Source organism: Syngnathus floridae, chromosome 7 (genome assembly GCF_059516105.1).
Source record: "Syngnathus floridae isolate MCC-2025c chromosome 7, RoL_Sflo_1.0, whole genome shotgun sequence".
NCBI lineage: Eukaryota > Metazoa > Chordata > Actinopteri > Syngnathiformes > Syngnathidae > Syngnathus > Syngnathus floridae.
The window spans coordinates 17,944,113-17,961,644 of NC_142419.1; the positions used below are offsets into that span (position 1 = coordinate 17,944,113).

General features: G+C 50.3%; 1 protein-coding gene across 3 annotated transcripts in view; it reads left to right on the forward strand.

Moving 5' to 3' along the window:
- Positions 1 to 17,532, forward strand: part of nbeab (neurobeachin b) — an 87,203-nt gene that overhangs the window by 17,984 nt on the left and 51,687 nt on the right. For 2 of the 3 annotated variants that reach the window (XR_015859388.1, XM_088380553.1), the window contains exons 14-35: positions 749 to 828; positions 1,002 to 1,064; positions 1,256 to 1,353; positions 1,586 to 1,678; positions 1,871 to 1,979; positions 2,051 to 2,132; positions 2,398 to 2,521; positions 2,894 to 3,086; positions 3,170 to 3,946; positions 4,444 to 4,652; positions 4,943 to 5,096; positions 5,200 to 5,374; positions 5,588 to 5,847; positions 5,929 to 6,103; positions 6,219 to 6,540; positions 8,622 to 8,764; positions 9,975 to 10,104; positions 10,852 to 10,979; positions 11,811 to 11,872; positions 14,516 to 14,580; positions 15,216 to 15,324; positions 17,357 to 17,523. Coding sequence is in view for 2 of the 3 variants with exons in the window: in XM_088380553.1 (XP_088236679.1) it covers positions 749 to 828; positions 1,002 to 1,064; positions 1,256 to 1,353; positions 1,586 to 1,678; positions 1,871 to 1,979; positions 2,051 to 2,132; positions 2,398 to 2,521; positions 2,894 to 3,086; positions 3,170 to 3,946; positions 4,444 to 4,652; positions 4,943 to 5,096; positions 5,200 to 5,374; positions 5,588 to 5,847; positions 5,929 to 6,103; positions 6,219 to 6,540; positions 8,622 to 8,764; positions 9,975 to 10,104; positions 10,852 to 10,979; positions 11,811 to 11,872; positions 14,516 to 14,580; positions 15,216 to 15,324; positions 17,357 to 17,523 (3,718 nt within the window). In the remaining variant the exon portion in view is untranslated. The remainder of the gene's footprint in view (positions 1 to 748; positions 829 to 1,001; positions 1,065 to 1,255; positions 1,354 to 1,585; positions 1,679 to 1,870; positions 1,980 to 2,050; positions 2,133 to 2,397; positions 2,522 to 2,893; positions 3,087 to 3,169; positions 3,947 to 4,443; positions 4,653 to 4,942; positions 5,097 to 5,199; positions 5,375 to 5,587; positions 5,848 to 5,928; positions 6,104 to 6,218; positions 6,541 to 8,621; positions 8,765 to 9,974; positions 10,105 to 10,851; positions 10,980 to 11,810; positions 11,873 to 14,515; positions 14,581 to 15,215; positions 15,325 to 17,356; positions 17,524 to 17,532) is intronic. The other variant, XM_088380554.1, reaches the window with a different exon arrangement.

Consider the following 17,532-nt stretch of genomic DNA (forward strand, 5'->3'; position numbering starts at 1 on the left):
TCGGCCGAACAGTATTTCAGTAATTAACATGGAAATGGCGCAGCACGCGCAACGTGCAGCAGCAGACGGACTGCGCCGCATGGCACGACACGAGCTGAGGAGTTTACGACGCGGTGGGCCGCCGTGATGGACAGGTGTGACCTTGGCTCTTTACGGCCAAGCGGCCGCACTGATGTTTTCCACACGAGCGTCATTCCGTTCCCATGTGTGCTAGTTACAGACAATGCAGGTTCGGTCAGCTGTCGTTATTTTTTTTCAACTTTTCCAAACTTTCATCGACGCTGTTTTTCCAGTTCTTGCTTTTTGTTATTCTGTTTAATTTCCTTATCTATAATAACCTTCGTCTACACAAATTGCCAATTGGCTTTTAATTAGACTTCCTAAGGATTGCCATTGCTACATGACTCATTTTATTTATTTATTTATTTTTTACTTCAAGTTAAGGATGTTCTCGATGTTGGGAGGTTGAGTCATGTTTTTTTTATTTTTTTTATTATTAATCACAAGAAGAAGCGAATTTTCCAGTTCAAGGCGAAGCCAAGCAAGGAAAATGTACGGCGGCCTTCTTCCGAATGCCCGGCCAGCATCACTAGCTCGTTATGGCCACTTCAAACGCTCACTCCACATCATTAAAAGCAACCAAGAGTAAAATAAGAACAGCCGCCATGTAAACAAACGGGCGGCTTGACATCACCTCACATTCGCTCTCTCTCTCTCTCTCTCTCTCTCTATCTCGCTCTGGCTACAGATGGTCCACGACCGACCCAGAAAGAAATCATCTCCCTGCGGGCCTTCCTGCTTCTTTTTCTCAAGCAACTCATCTTGAAGGTATCTCGCAGTCTGTAAAATAAAAGCATCCTTTGTCCTGCCATATTTGACTTACAGGCAGCATATTAAAGCTGCTAGCATGATGCTAATTTTGCAAAACATATCTCCCTCTCGCATGACATCAACTCAACATCAACTGTCAGCATCTGATTGAATTTATTTTTGAATTTCAGGACGGAGGTGTGAAGGAGGACGAGCTGCAGAGCATCCTCAACTATTTGTTGACAATGCATGAAGTACGTCTTGGCTTGTCGTGACACTCGCGCGCAGGCGGCTAACACCTAGCCGGAGGTGTCGGTGATGGAAAATAGGTTTTATTTTAGCGAGAGCGGCTTTCACGCGTCTTGGGAATTGTTTCTGTGGATGACGTTTGGCCTTCCTCGAGCCTGCAAAGAATGACGTGCCCCTTGTGCGCTTTTCCCCGCAGGACGAGAACCTCCACGACGTCTTGCAGCTGGTGGTGGCCCTCATGTCCGAGCACCCGGCCTCCATGGTCCCGGCTTTTGACCAGAGAAACGGAATACGGTGAGTCTGGCGCTGTAGCTGTTGGACCCGCCCGCAGTCAAGCTGCGATGTCCTCAAAGAAGCCCCGAGATGTCCGACCAACCGTGTGCAGACATGTGCATTTTTCATGAGCTGATAGAAAATAAGCAAATGATCACACGGATTTCACAATATGGAAGCGAGCCTGATGCAATCTCACATGCACGCTGATGACACGTGGTGTCTTTTCATCCCTTTTTTTTGTTTGCGGCAGGGTCATCTACAAACTGCTGGCATCCAAGAGCGAAAGCATTCAAGTGCAGTCCCTCAAAGTGCTCGCCTATTTCCTCAAACATTTGGGACACAAGTAGGTGATCCTCAGCACTTTGCAGATGTTTTCATTGCAGTTGCTGGATTTATGACGCGACTCCCAGTGGCACCTGTTGTACCCTCGGGGATTCGGAATTCATCAGTAGTCCGATACTGCCACAAAACAACGAAATCAATATACAGCAGAGCTGCTTGTGACATCCCAGCGCCGCCTTTCCCCCCCCCACAGGAGGAAGGTGGAGATCATGCACAGCCAAAGCCTCTTCACCCTCCTGGGCGAGAAGCTCCTGCTGCACGGAGGCGCCGTGACAGTAACCACCTACAACACGCTCTACGAGGTAAGACGTGCCGCCGTCCCATCGAGCGCAGCCCGCCTGACTGACGTTGTCGTCTTCTCCTCCCGCATCAGATTCTGACGGAGCAGGTGTGCACGCAGGTGGTCCACAAGCCGCACGCCGAGCCCGACTCCACCGTCAAGATTCAGAACCCAAGTGAGTCCGCTTGTGGGTGGACAAAGTATGTGCTGGCGGGTTGCTCACATTTTACAGGAGGAAATACATTTTTTACAAGTACAGTTGACATATCCGTATGGATTTGAGATTGGCACGCTTTTGGAGTAGAGCACAAAGACCAGGTGGACAATCTTGTGTCAATTATGAAGTGTTGGAAAGAAATGGAAAAAGCGCAGCACCTTTTGTTTCCTTACTCGCTTGGTGGAAGTCTCACCTGCTGTCTGTGCGTGCGTGTCTATAACAGTGATCCTCAAAGTGATCGCCACCTTATTAAAGAACTCTGCCCCCGGCGCCGAGCTGATGGAAATTCGCCGCCTCTTCCTCTCCGACATGATCAAACTGTTCAGCAGCAGCCGAGAGAACAGACGGTAAGCCGGAGAGCCACTGCGCCAACGCACACACAAACACGCGCGCCCTCAATTAGCTAAAAACATAAAGCGCTACAAGTTAGCAGTATAATTCTTGATTGACAGGCTATTTTGACAAAAGAGGTTGTTTGACGCTTGGGAACTGTGAACAAAGACACGGAATGTTCCTGCTTAGTCGCTGGAGGCTGCTACGAGTTGTTGAATCTTGTTACGCACTCACAAGATAATTGAGCCTCACACTTTTCAATGAAACAAAGTCGTTGCTATTTTCTGTCAACACTGCATCATCGTACTTCCCTCCCCCAACTCCTCGGCTAAAAATGTACGCTTTGCTCTGTCTTGACGTTTGGGCCGGGCGGTCACGTGCGGCAGATGTCTTCTTCAGTGCTCGGTGTGGCAGGACTGGATGTTTTCGCTGGGCTACATCAACCCCAAAAGTCCGGACGAGCAGAAGATCACCGAGATGGTGTACAACATCTTCCGGATCCTGCTCTACCACGCCATCAAGCACGAGTGGGGCGGCTGGCGCGTCTGGGTCGACACGCTCTCCATCGCGCACTCCAAGGTCAGTGGGTGCGTGCATGAGAGTCATTGTGACCTTTTTTTTATTTTATTTTTTTAATTTTTTGTCTGCGTGTAAATATGCAGGTGACGTATGAGGCACATAAGGAGTACCTGGCCAAGATGTACGAGGAATACCAGCGTCAAGAAGAGGAGAACATCAAGAAAGGAAAGAAAGGCTCGGTCAGCACCATCTCGGGTCTGTCGGCCGCCGGCATGACGGGCTCGGCGGAGATGGCAGAAATGGACGGCGGCTCTCCGTCGCCCGGCAGCGACGGCGCCGGTCCGCGCGACCCGTTGGCCGAAAGGCGGAACCGGGCAGAGGGCGCGGCTGCGGAAGGCGTAGAAGCGGAAGTCCAGAACCTCCTGGTGGACATCAAGGCAGAGAAGGTGGAGGCCACGGAGGTGAAGATGGACGACTTGGACGCGCTGATGGAAGTGAACTCTCTTCTAGACGAGATTTACTGCGGCGCGTTGCTGCCGAAAGACGGCGCCGCGGACCGGCAGATCTCGGCTCCTCTCATCTCGCTGGACGACGACAAAGACGACGTCCCTCAGGGCGGTGCTTTATTGTTCCGCAAAGCGGAGGATTCTTTGTTGCCAGAATTGAATGCAGCTCTTCCTTCGGGGTCTCCACCTGGCCTTCTGCCCACCTCCGACTTTGCCTCTCTACCCGGCATCCTGGAAAAGGATGACTTTGAACTCCTCAACTCTGCCGAGGAGGCCTTGATTCCGGAGGCCGGTGTCGCGGCGCCCTCTAAAGGAGACATTTCTGCCTTGTGGAGCAGCAGCCCCAAGCCTTTCCAAGCGGAGAGCGTGGAGGACAGCAAGGAGATGAAGATTCAGACCACGGCCACCACGCAGGTGAGACCACGGCATTTTCAAACGGGCTGGTGGATTCGAACCTTGTACCTTTCTGCTGCGAGGCGGGCGTGCTAACCACTCCTGCCTTCATTTGGATGAAATGTGTTTTTGCGCATTGCTGTTGGATTCAGTGCCGCTGCTGATGCGCCTTAATGGTCTTTTTGCAGCGTCTTGCTGACTCCTTCGTTTTGTGTTTATCGCTGGCACTGAGCTCTTGTTATTGTTGTCATTTTTTAGCCAGGCAGCCGGTCGGGAGGGAGGGAGGGAGGTTGGGAGGGAGGGAGAGAGGTCATCTGAGGATGCTTTGCATTTTCATCACTCCTTGTGAATGAACTCAATGAAGAGTTGAAGCGCACAATGTTGGGCACAGCGCCTGTCTGAGTTTGAATCAAAATGGTGATGCTTACAATGTGATTCAGACTCACAGTATTAGATAGAATCTTTCCCGCCATCCAAGCCTCTCTTTCTATGTATGACAAACAACTCATTTCTTCCAGAGCCTAAACAACTGCCTCGGCGCCGACTTCGGGTCCGGCGGCACCCCGCCGGAGGACGACGACGACCAGCAGCGACAGCGGCGACAGTTCAGCCCGGGCCCTCGCACCACCATGTTCCGCATCCCCGAGTTCAAATGGTCGGCCCTGCACCAGAGGCTGCTAGCAGACCTGCTTTTTGCCCTGGAGAGTGACGTGCACATCTGGAGGAGGTCCGCACACACACACACACACACATGCATGCATATCGACAGGGATGGCTACGGGATGTTTGTTCTCCTGGGACTAAAAGATGGCGAGACTGATACATAGTTGGGCTGAGAAAATATTTTACAAATATATTTAAAAACTTGTGGGGAGAGGGTGGGGCTACACGGATTACTGATGGGGCCATAGAAGACCCGGTGTAGCGCCACCCAGGCTTCACTGTATCATCCACGTGTAGCCCGCTTAACAGGTACGTACAACAAAATATATATCCCGTTTTGTTTTTGCCCTCCAGCCACTCCACCAAGTCCGTCATGGACTTTGTGAACAGCAGCGAGAACATCATTTTCGTCCACAACAGCATCCATCTCATCTCTCAGATGGTGGACAACATCATCATCGCCTGCGGCGGGATCTTGCCGCTGCTCTCTGCCGCCACCTCGCCTTCAGTAAGTGCTCACTGTCAGGCTGCAGTGACATCTAGTGGCGGTGTGGCTGCTGCGCACGGCGTTATTTGGAGGACATGAAATGACGCGCTATTTACGTTTTGAGGTGGAGAACATCGAGGCCACGCAGGGCATGTCGGCAGAGACGGCCATCACCTTCCTGTCCCGCCTGATGGTGATGGTGGACGTGCTGGTCTTCTCCAGCTCGCTCAACTTCAGCGAGATCGAGGCGGAGAAGAACATGTCCTCCGGCGGCCTCATGCGTCAATGCCTGAGACTCGGTGAGCCGCTCGACGTGTCTTGGAAAACTGATTTGATAAGTGAATGACGACACAAATTGAATTGAATCATTTTGTTTTTACTATTTTTCATTTTTACACAGTTTGTGGTTATGAAATTGTTGAAGCTGCTCATGTCACTCCCGCTTACTTCCACAGGAGGTCATCGCAGCACTTGCATTTCATTTCAACAGATGATTTTGTGTGTGTGTGTAGTGTGCTGCATGGCAGTGAGGAGCTGTCTGGAGTGCAGGCAGAAGCATGACATGTTGTCCGCTCCCAACAAGTGCCAGGACATGCTGCCAGATGCTGTCACTCTTGGCAAGGTATTTAAAAAAAAAAAAAAAAAAGAAAAAACTTGCCTTGTGCTGTCTCTAAAAAGTGTCCACATTCAGCTGTCCCCCATCAAGGACCCCGATCGCCTCCTGCAGGATGTAGATATCAACCGCCTGCGTGCTGTGGTCTTCCGTGATGTGGTCAGTGTGACAGAACCAGGCCGCTCCCTATTGTCAAATGTCCAACGTGCTGCGGCATCACCTTGTGGTTCTCCCGGGCAGGACGACAGCAAGCAAGCTCAGTTCCTGGCTCTGGCCGTGGTCTACTTCATCTCGGTTCTCATGGTGTCCAAGTACCGCGACATCTTGGAGCCTCAGCGCCAGACGGGCAGGACGAGCGCCAAGTCGGGCCACGCCGCGCAAAGCCATCGGGACGCCCACTCGGCCGCCGGCGCAGGTGAGTCCGGACCTCTCCAACTGCATTTCCCCCCCCCCAAAAAAACGACCACCAGAGGGAGACAGAGCGAAGAAGTAAAACGCAGCATTGGACTCATGTTTTTGTTTCTTATCAGTGTCTCCTGCAGAACCCGCACAGACATTTCTGGACCCTCCAGGCGTCCCTTCACCCTCAGAGGAGCACTCGCTTCCCCACGGCGAGCCGGGTATCAGAACCGAGCGGGTCGTCAGCGTCGTCAACGGCGGTGACTCCGCCGGCGAGCTCTTCTCCGAGCCTGCGCCGCCCTCCTCCTCGGGCCTCAACGTCAAAGAGATCCTCAAGAGTTTGGTGGCACCGCCCGTGGAGGGCGTGGAGGCGGGGCTGGAGCCGGTGTCCTGCCCGGACTCCGCCGCCAAGGCCCAGACTGCGCTGCCTGTGCAGTTTCACTCCTTTGACAGGTACCGGGGGGCAGGGAAACACCACACGACGCTCGCTTGGGGTCATGTGACTGCATTAGATTGGCCAAGAATTTATCCGGTTCAAACCAGGCTAGTCCCACATCCGTAATTTGTCAATTTCAGTCCGAGTCAAGTCATGTGACGCGAGTCCTCCGCTTCTCATCCGAGTACACTTTAAAGCCAAAGAAAATACAAAATTGTGCGGCGAGGTGAGCCTGATGAATGGCTTTGCGGGTGAGGAGGCGGCGGGCCGGTGGGCGAAGGTCTCCAGGGTCTTGATGACAGATTAAACAGAAGCGGCCCTCTGCCCCGTCCGCCTAACGCGACGTGGCAGCCCCAAATGAGTTTCTACAGCCAAGAGTATCGTTTTTGAAACGCGTCACACACACACACACACACACGTATGACTTTGTCTGGCGTCTCCGGCAAGCGCCCTCGTTGGCTGTGTGTAATTGTTTGGCGCCTCCCAGCCAAATGATCTGCCAGCTACGGAGATCGAACGTGACAACATCATAAAGGGAAAGGGGAGGGAGGTGAATGACTTCAAGTCAAGAACACCTGCTTTCACTCGATGCAAAGCTCCTACTTGGGAATTTCTCTCCAATCCTTTATGGCACCAAGGCACACCTTTTATGATATAACCACAATTGGCAACCAAAAAAAAGATGTTTTGAAAAAGCCACCATTTTGTCCGAATTTACAGACAAACGTGCGTGATGGATGAGTATGAAATGTGGGCCGTTTCATAGAATGTAAATGGCAACTTTGCTGCCATCCAGCGGCGTCGCATTTAATTGTTTGAAATGGATCATTTTCCGGCCAGCTAGTTGAATATGAATAAATGAAATATGTAATACATAATATAAAAAGATAAAAATATCATGATTTCTCACGTGCTTCTACAGTAGAAGTATTCTCGTCCTGCTTCCAAATGAGCTCCCCGAGGTTGCCCGTCGTGACTTATGAGGACTTATGAGCGATGAGGCCAAATGCTAATTGCTTTCAATTGCCGCCTTCCTCTCCATCTTCCTTTTGTATCGCTAAATCAAACACAGTGCGATTAGCTGGAACGCGTAAAGGAAGCGCCTGTACCGGCCTCATTCCTATTCCTTCCCAGATTAATCCTCGCTTTATTCAGCGCAACTCAATTAAGACAATCCTATTAATAAAATATGCTCCAGATAAGCCATGCATGATTCATGAGCGCCGACTTATGAATTATTCACATCAAATGCGCGGCGGCGGCGTTCCTCCAGCGCTCGCTTGCCTCGTCTCCGGGAGATCTTCTGATAGCTGTCAGTGAGGAGAGCAGAACAAAGGTCCGCCAAATAAATGATGCTTGTCATCAGTTAGCTACAGAGCGCAAATAAAAAAAATAAAAAAAGTCTCCGGCGATGAAGATGTGTACTTGAGCGAGCTTTCAAGCTCCTTTTTCCTCACTCGCTGCTTGCAGTTTTGATCTGCTGCTGCGGCGGCGAGGAGAGGAAAAACAAAATTAGTGCAATTTTTGGTTTTTTCGTCAGGCGGTTGTCAGGCAGAGCTCCAAATGTGTGTTAGCGATACAAGATAATGATGAATAATTAAGACTGGAGGTAGAAAGAAGCTTTTCACCCATGATCGGCAAACGCAGACTCTCCAGTGGCTGCTACTTTTTGTCCAAAAGATTTGATTTATTTTTGATTTTACTTATCCGATTTGTGTTCTCCTCCACTGTGTTGAATCCAATTCAAAGTTTGGAAATCAGCCAGCCTTGGACTGACATGGCGGGGGTCACGTAACAAGCATTTCCTGTAACATGCAACATGAAACGGAAGGATTGCGCGTCGTCTGGCTTTGAGCGTTTCCAGACCTAAACGGGCCTCAGATGGGCCTCGCCACAAATCCAAAGAGCAAACGCAGATGCGTCCAGGACAAAAGTGGCTTTCCGGCTGCCCTCTATTGCGTCACACATCGTCCCATGCGGATGGCTTAATTGGTTAATCGAAAAAAAAAAAATAATAAATAAAAAAATGGTCATTTTGAAAGCTAACCGCTTCTGCCGTTGACGTCCGATGATCATGTTGTGGCCTTTGGACCCGCAGGAGCGTGGTGGTGCCCGTGAAGAAGTCCCACCCGGGAGGCCTGGCCGTCACGGCGGCGGGGGGCAGCCCTGCGAGCGGCCTGCCGACCCCCAACATCTTTGCGGCTGCCTCAAGCACCCCCAAGAGCACCATCAACACCATGGGTACGTGCTTGTGGCTGGACTTTGCAAAAAATGCCAATCCAGATTTGATCCAGCTCAATTTGGAGTCCACATCTCGTAACAAATTTGTTTAATCCACTTTGTCCAAATGTCGTAACTGCACAGCAACAATTACATGAATACAAAAGCATTCATAATTTTTTTTATAGTCTAATTTGAAACAACCAGCAAATTTAGGTGCTGTAATGTCAAACCCAATTGAATCCAGAAAAAGTGTCAGTCCAATGATGGCGTAACCAGGTTTAAAACGTTCCCACATCCCCCATGTGACCCACATGACCCCTTAGTACGCCCCGCTAGTTTCCCTAAACTCCACCAGATGGCGCTGTTGTCTTAGCCATGGCCGTCCTGCGTCCAGCCCGCCCGACAATGGCGACCTTTGTTTGCGCCTGCAGAATTCCCCCTTATGCAAGCCGGTGAAATGTGGCAACTTGACGTCTTTGCCAGCGACGCTTCTGCCTCGCTTTGGGCTTGGCACTCGTCTCAACATCACTTTTTGTCCATCTTTCCTCTCACAAGCAGCCATGAGTTGAGCCAAATGTTCTTGAAACTTGCACGGATGGAAAATGAGCCCAGGATAAGGTGCTTTGCTTGCACTTGGCTTACGTGTCCATAATCGACTTAACTGGGTCAATTTGACCCGCAAATTAAGCAGAGGTGGTTAAAAAAAATACAAATAAATCCCCCCTTCACAGTGAGCTTTGGCAGGAATGAGGCCAGGAGGCGTTGACGCAAACCCCGTGGTCGCTCTCGCCTTGTTTGGGGCTTCCCCCCCCTCGCTCGCTTCCGACAAGGACGAAACATTCGATGCCCTCCATCCTTTGGCGGGCCTTTGCGTTCAAGATCAGGGCTTCCTCGTCAGGCTCTGGATTTGGTCTTTTTTTGTATTGTTTCCTGTTCCCATCTGAATGGAATGTTGACGTGGGAGTACATCGTCAATATTACGTCAACGCAAATTGAATCCAGAACAGATTCTGGAGGTGCATTTGTCATTAAAAAAAAAGAAAGTCACATGACGTTCTTCCAGAAATCCCTTCCAGCCTCACCAATAATGATTAAAAATAAAAAGCTTAAGAAGCGAAATAGATTTGTACATATTTTGTATAAAAACAAAGTAAGAACATAATTGAGAAATAAATATATAAGAAACGATTTCAATTTGAATTTGAGCTGTCGCTTTTGTCCCGTTCAGGAGCCGTGGACGGCGCCGCCGCCACGGCGACCTCGTCTTCGTCCGGCCTGGTCAACGGCGCCACCAGTAAGAATCTCCCGGCTGTGCAGACGGTGGCGCCCATGCCCGAGGACACGCTCCAGAACGTGAGGTACCAGCAGAACGACAAAACAAAGGCATCGTAACATTTGATTGGTCCAGCTCAATACCGCAGCCCCAAAGTTCTGCTGAGTCATGCGGCTTGTGATTTTCATTCTCTCCATGGCTAGCTTACAAGCCAACAGCCATCGTATGTGGAGACACGCAACTGCGCAGCATCATTACTACTCTTTAATTTTTTTTAAATGGGCAATAAATCAATAATGGTAAATATAAAACGAATGAAATATTTTCAAAAAATGGTCAATTTCAGGTGTTCCTCTTGGCCCCAGTCAGTTGGTTTATTTTAATTTTATTTCTGGTCCTCCACTTGTGAAATGAATCTGAAATGAATTTGAGCAATTTGCCCTCCTCGTGTGTGTGTGTGTTTTTGGCGTTCCTTTTTTGCGTGTGCCTTTTCCTCGCCTCATCTCTCCTTGCCGCTAATCGTTTGTGACAGCCTCGCCCGAGACTCGGCTCACGTGTGCGTTCCACTCGACAAATAGGCGCTCCGTTGCCATGGCAGCCGCGCCCGGCGTAGCCCGGCGTAACCCCGCGCTCCAGAATGGCTCCGTTCCACACAAGACTAATCAGAGAAAATCTCACATGGCGTAGCATCGTGTGAATCCTTCTTGATTATTTTATAATGATATCATTAAAAAAAATAATCAAGCCACGAGATCTCCAAGTGGACCGTCGTGCAAAAAAAGTTTGTTTTTGCTTTGCTTGGTGTTGAACATTTCCACGTTGGCCTTTGCAGCATCACCTCCAAACTGGAGCGAGCTTTGGAGAAGGTGGCGCCGCTGCTCAGGGAGATCTTCGTGGACTTTGCGCCATTCCTGTCGCGAACACTGCTGGGCAGTCACGGACAGGAGCTGCTCATCGAAGGTACGAGCGCTCGCGATGCCATTTTATTTTATTTTATTTTATTTGAACCTGATTGGAAATAGGTGCAATCCCTTCCCACTTCCTTCCGTCCTTGCAGTCGGTCGGTCGCACACATTTGTGCGGCCGTAATTACCAGCCATCCATCACTCCTAACGTTATCCGGGGTCGAGCCCCCTCGTGCCCCTCGGTGGCCTTTTTTGCTCCCCACCCCCGCAGACACGCGGTCTCTGCCGCAATTACGCCGAGCGCACCCGGCGCTCCGACACTGCCGCTGTTGTGACGGCCTCCTTCCGCAACGTCCACCCCCACAACGGCGCCGTTTCCAGCAAAAAGGCCGGCAGGCCCCTGTTTGGAGAGAGAGCGCCTTTGGTTTGTCTGCCGGGGTCGACTTATGGCGCGGCGTGTCACGGCGGTAACAAGAGGTCGACGGCGTGCAAGAGGAGAGTCACTTCCTCTCGACTTCACGGGAAGGTGGCGAGCGACTTGACGACATCTGGCCACTATCAGTTCCTGCTGCCTGAGAAAGGCACCGTTCTGTTTTTTGACAAAAGACGCTAACTCGCCTCTGAGTGACAGCCTGCCATTCCACACGCGGCGACGGCGACGACGACGACTTCTTCTCATTCCTCTGGCCTCTAACGAGCGCACGAGAGTTGCCGTCTTGTCGTTGTTGTTTACTAATGACTGCAATTTAATGCATCTCTGCAAACCAGCTATTGTTTCTGCATCAAACAAAGCCAAATAAAAAAATATATTGATTGATGCACAGTCAAGGCAGAAAAAAAAAATCTTTAATGCTTCAGTGTGTTTCTTTTTTGCTTGCCTTTGCAGGTCTGGTGTGCATGAAGTCAAGCACGTCGGTGGTGGAGCTCGTTATGCTGCTTTGTTCTCAAGTAAGTTTGCCTTCCGCTTGTCTCATTTGACCTGAGGTGCGAGCTTCCGAGTTGCCACTATTTTACCCTCAGGGGCGACTCCACGTGAGAAAACATGGGAAAAAAATATATTATCATTTCAAACTTTTTTCCCCAAATACGTTTATGCTCAGTTTGAGCCTTCCCCTAACTAAAGGCTCAAATAAAAAGCCTCTCCTATCTGGGCTACTGGCGAAAAGCTTATGATGCTTTTCTTTATGTCAAACGTTCCCGCCGCTGACAACCGGCAGCAGCAGTGGCGGCGACTTTCTAGCCCCCCAAAGCCCGAGCCCCAGCGGCCGTCGCTAAGTGATTACCTCGGTCGGGGCTGACCCCGCCAGGCTCCAGTTAAGCCCCTGTTTTAAGCAAGGTCATAGCCCCGATGTAGCAGTTAGAAGGGAGATAGTTAACATACCTTCTGTCAGCCCATCACTCTTGCGGCCATAAGGAAGCCATTACTTGGTGCCTCTTTCGCCCATCCAGACACCAGAAGGTGGATGGCGGCGGCCCCGAACGTCCTCTCTTCGGCAGGGAGCTCTGCCTCGCTTCTACGGGAGCTGTCCTTGGGACCGAAAAAAAAACCCCGTGCAAATGGGACAGCCGCAGTTGAGTTATTTCAAGTTCTTAGACGGGCTCCTCTTTCTGCTAGACATTAGGATTTATTGCACGTGAGCGCATGAGCGTGCAAAGTCCAGCCAGCGCCACCGCCAGGCCCCTCCCCCCCGCAGTTCTCGTCGGATCCTCGGATAGCATTACGCTCGCTCGAGAGGGTTCTGCCATTAAGGGCTCTGGGGATGAAACTCAGGCGGAGATATCGATCAAATGACAAGGCCTTGAAGCAAAGGGAAGCGCTGTAACAACGTTGCGATCGCTATTAGCAATCAGCGAACATTACAAAAATAAACACGATGTGTTGTTTCACATCTCATCCGAGCAAGCTTCTTCACTTCATAGCTCAGTAGATCTTCTCTTTACTCAAATAAAATAAGTGTGAAGCGTAAAATAGAAAATCAGCTTGAGTATCAGTTGCTGGTATCGGCAGCCTTCGGGACTACCCGATATCTTAAAATAAGGCCGTGATCAGACCGATACGACGATACTTGCCCAGCCAGACTAGAATGAATTAGCTCAATTTTGGTTTGCAAGTCCAAGGAAAAATACGTAACTTGAAAAAGTGACACCATTTTACGGATTGTTTTTGCTGCAGCAAAAAGGGGCGATTTCCCCCCCGCCTTGCCGTAATGCGTTGGGACAGGTAGGAGGGTGCTTGGCTGACCCTTGAACCCTCACTGTTTTGTGGCCTGTCACTTTTCTGCATAAATTAGCGCTAATGACCCGCCTCCTCGTCTTGGCGCATACTAATGGCGGCAATCACGGCACGACGGGCCGCAAACGCAGACTCTTCTCGGCTTTCCCGAGCTGAGCGAAAAGGTCAAGCGGCTCTGTTTCTTGTAACAGTTTGAGTGTAGGGGAAAGGGGGGGGGGGTGAGTGGGCGGGGGGGGGTGGCGGCGGAGGACTGGAGCCAGTGGAGATTTAGTGATGGAAGGCCTCCAGATGTGGCGAGCATCGGCGAGCAGATAAAAGCAAAGGCTCCATGCGCACTGACAGGTTGGATCGGAGCGCTCGCAAATACTCGCTGCCCTGCTGAATCTCAGCCAGATGAAAGCAGGGAAAAGAAAAAAAAATTGAGTTATGAGATTTGGGGTCCTCAACTGTGTCTTGTCGAGGGGCAAAAATGATCCTGCTGACTGATATTCCCACAATGCTGGCTCTTAATTTTAAAATGAATTCTTGCTTTGGGGATTCATACGTTGTTCCACGTACCTGCGAGAATATTTCCTTTCCAGTTTGTGGCCACATTGAGGTCTTCTTTGCCACATCTCATCCATTTTCAAAGGCTGTCAATCAAAACCCGGTCCGGCCGAGGCTCCTACTGTAGGTGTCGCACGCCCCTCCGTGTTTATTTTTGTCACGTGAGCGCCTGAGCGGCGCGTGATCCCTGTCCAAATCCACGGCGGCTTATTTCACAGGCTGACACGGTGTCACAGGAAAGGGAGGGGGGAAGGAGGGGGTGTTTTGTGTAATCTTGGATGGCAACAGGGGTTAGAGGGAACATTTGGAGACCAGATGCTCAACACTTTGTTTACGGCGGCTTCTTTACTTAACACGCGCGCAGGTCAGCGGCGTGTTGCGTGTCAGGTAAGACGAGAAAAGGCTCGGCGACATGCTCGGGCGGCGTTCTACGCAATCAGGCCCGGCTTGAGATAACACGCCTTAAATGATGTGAATTTGTTCGCCCTCGTTGAGTTTACGGGAGAGAGAGAGTTGGTTTTCCCACAACGAGCGAGGGGAGCGCCCCCTTTTAATCATTTCCAGAAAGGCAAGTCGGGCAGCCGAGGTGGGGGCGGCGAGCTAGCTCGCTCGCTCGCTCGCTCACTAATCTGTCACCGCGCGGGCCGAAGGAAGCGGCCGCATTTGAAGCGGGCGGATACGGTTTCATCAGACCATTTTGTTTCCAGATCTTTTCACCGAGCGGGACAGCGCAATCACACATGTGGTTTGCGGCTCTTTGGTTTCTGACAGAATGAGGCAATTTTAACATTGATTGTTGTTTTTGTTGTCAGGAGTGGCAGAACTCCATCCAGAAGAACGCCGGCTTGGCCTTCATTGAGCTCATCAACGAGGGAAGGTACGCAACAAAGAGCCTCATTGAGCAATGTCGCCCCCAATTTCATATCCATCTGAAAAGTTGGTCTCAAGTAGAAGGACATCAGAACGTGAATGAGGAAGAATATTAGCCTGGTTGGCTCCCCGCGGCGCTGTCCTCCCTCTCACAGCTTTTGAGGGTGTGGCACATACTCAAGGGGAGGGGGGGGTTGGTTGAGCAGATCAGCAGAGGCTCAGCCTCCTCGCCCATCTGCTGACCCATCTGGCCCGAGTGCCCAGCCTGGCTCGGGATTCTCCCAGTGCCCCCCGTCCCGTTGGCGCCGGGACAAAGAGTCAGTGATGGTGGCACACGGCGCTGTCCGTGGTGCTGACTTCATGTTAACGGCTAAAGATCACAATTGAAAAGTAAGCTAAGTTTGAGGTGACGACAATTTGGTAGGACCGCATCCACAAAAGTGTCGAGTGATCCGCAACATGACCTCAAAGCACTACTTTTGTCTAAATGGAACTCCTCAACTCAATTCGTCATAGTGACACCAAAACACAAAACAAAAATCTGATTAAAAAAGAAAACATAATACGGTAAATAATCATTCCTTTGAAGCTGCAAATGCATCGGTGAGAATGTTTCATCCATGCGTATCTATTCTTTTGAAGGCTGCTGTGTCACGCCATGAAGGACCACGTCGTGAGGGTGGCCAACGAAGCCGAGTTCATCCTGAACAGACAGCGAGCCGAGGACGTCCACAAACACGCAGAGTTTGAGGTACTGCCTTTTGCACTTTTTGCAGACATGTACTTCAAATAACATGATCGTGTGTGAAGGCTGGCGTGTGCGTGTCCTACAAGCAAGCACAAGCGAGGCCCGCGTGCATCACCTCTGTTAGCAGCGCGTTCGTGCGGGGACTGATGACTTTCTTATCTGCCAACGACAGCCGTCGGCAAACAGCTTCTTGATTTACAGTCGCCCGGGATCCTTGACCCGACAGATAAACCGGGAGAGACGTGCAATGTCAGAAGAAGACGAGGGGGTGGCTTGGGGGGGGGGCTACCTGGCCCTTCTGTCTGACAGCTAACACTTTATTTTCCCCGCCGCAGCTCCTCAAAGATTGAAGATGCGGGACGCGGATGAGGCGCGTTTACAATTAAGGCGCCGCGTCGTAGCGCGCTTGAAAATGATATTTGTCAGCACGCGGTCACGTGACCGCGCGCAGATCGAGTTACCTTCTTGATGAGGAATACGCTCAAGAATAATATCTGACAGATTTTAAAATTGACGCAGGAAATTCAATTAGCTCCCGGCTTCTGTTAGCAAATTAGATTTGGAATATCAGCCGGCGTCCTCCCAGGAGGGAGGGAGGGAGGGAGGGAGGGAGGCCTTCGCAACACAATCGCCATCCAGTCTGTCTTTTACACATGAAATGTTTCAAATTGCGAGAAAGTTAAAAATGTAAAATAACGCTAATCAGCGATCTGTGCTTCTCACATTTCCATTTCACTTAAATTCAAATATTTTATTTATTTATCTATCTATTTTTTAATCTATGTATTTATTAAAATGATTTGACTTATTACTAGTATTTTATTTTCTATTTTCAGCACTTGAGACTGACCCACACGTGTGGAGCGATCCACAAATATAGATTTGTGCAAAATCCTGCTGCCGCCGCCGCCTTGTAAGTCAGCCTTGTTATTCGGCCTGACACAAAGGAGCCCATTTCCGCTTGAAGAGAGGCCAATAATAGAGTCGGCGCGGTGATATGTAGCTCTGTTTGCTCCTTGACGGCTGACGGTCCTGGCGGCTCTATTAAACTATTTTCCTTTCTGCTCTTAATAGCCCCGCCCGCCCGGCGGGGAGCCCCCCCCCCCTGCTGATTTACGGCTCTCCTCAGAGGGAGCCCCGCTATATCTCTCCGCTGTCTGCTCATATCTCGGCGCGCTCAAGTGTGTTGACTCAAGCCGGAGCATTAGTCAGCGTGACAAATGCCCCATTAGAAGACGTGAATGGCGAACCTCTCCGCGGTCGTCGTCCTCGAACGTTATTAGCGCCCTCTGCATGGAGATCGCCGCCGTTAACTGACGAAAACAAACAATCCCCAAAACTACGTACCGCGCTCCAAACGATGAGGCAATCCGTCACCGGAGTTGCCTGGAAATGTGGGACGAAGAGGCCGGGTACTTTTTGAATGGCGCCAGCCTTCCATTTCCCCTCCTATTGCGAGCATGAAATGTGTCAGAAATAATTGGTTCACTGGCTCATCTTGAAAAGAGCCCGGTAGCAAATTGATACTCTGTCAGATGTACTATTATATTTGTTTATTTCTCAAAATAGCCAATCTGACGATTGACTGTGCTAATTGGAGCTAGCTACCGTCATCCCCTGACCTCAACCCCATCAAGCAGTAAACTTAAGACAATAAAGAGAAAATGGTCAAATTTAATATTGAAGTCATCATTCGGTCACATTTCAAGTGACTTTACAATAAAGTAAAAAAAATGTAAACATAAAAAACATTCTTAAGAAAAAAAAAATCCTGCTGAATCTTACTTTTTGTTCTGTAATAATGCACCATTTTGGGCGGAGGTGACTTTATTCATGCAGAGATGTCAGATTTATACCACAATCATATTGGAGCGTTTCATTGGTCCAAAGTTCATATGGAGTCATCAGTTCATGTGTTTATCTTTTATTTATTTGACATTCGCCGACGCAAAAACTGTCTCGTGCATATATTGATGTGAAATGCGGTTTAATGATCTCGACTCTGTTTTTTTCCCCCCTCTCGTGAAATCAAAAGTCAAACTGCTGCCAGTACGCCGCCGAGAGACGCGAGGAAGAGAAGATGTGCGATCACCTGATCGGCGCCGCCAAGCATCGAGACCACGTGACGGCCAGTCAGCTGCGGCAGAAGATCGTCAACATCCTCACCAACAAACACGGCGCCTGGGGGACCTCGGGCCAAAGGTGAGCCAC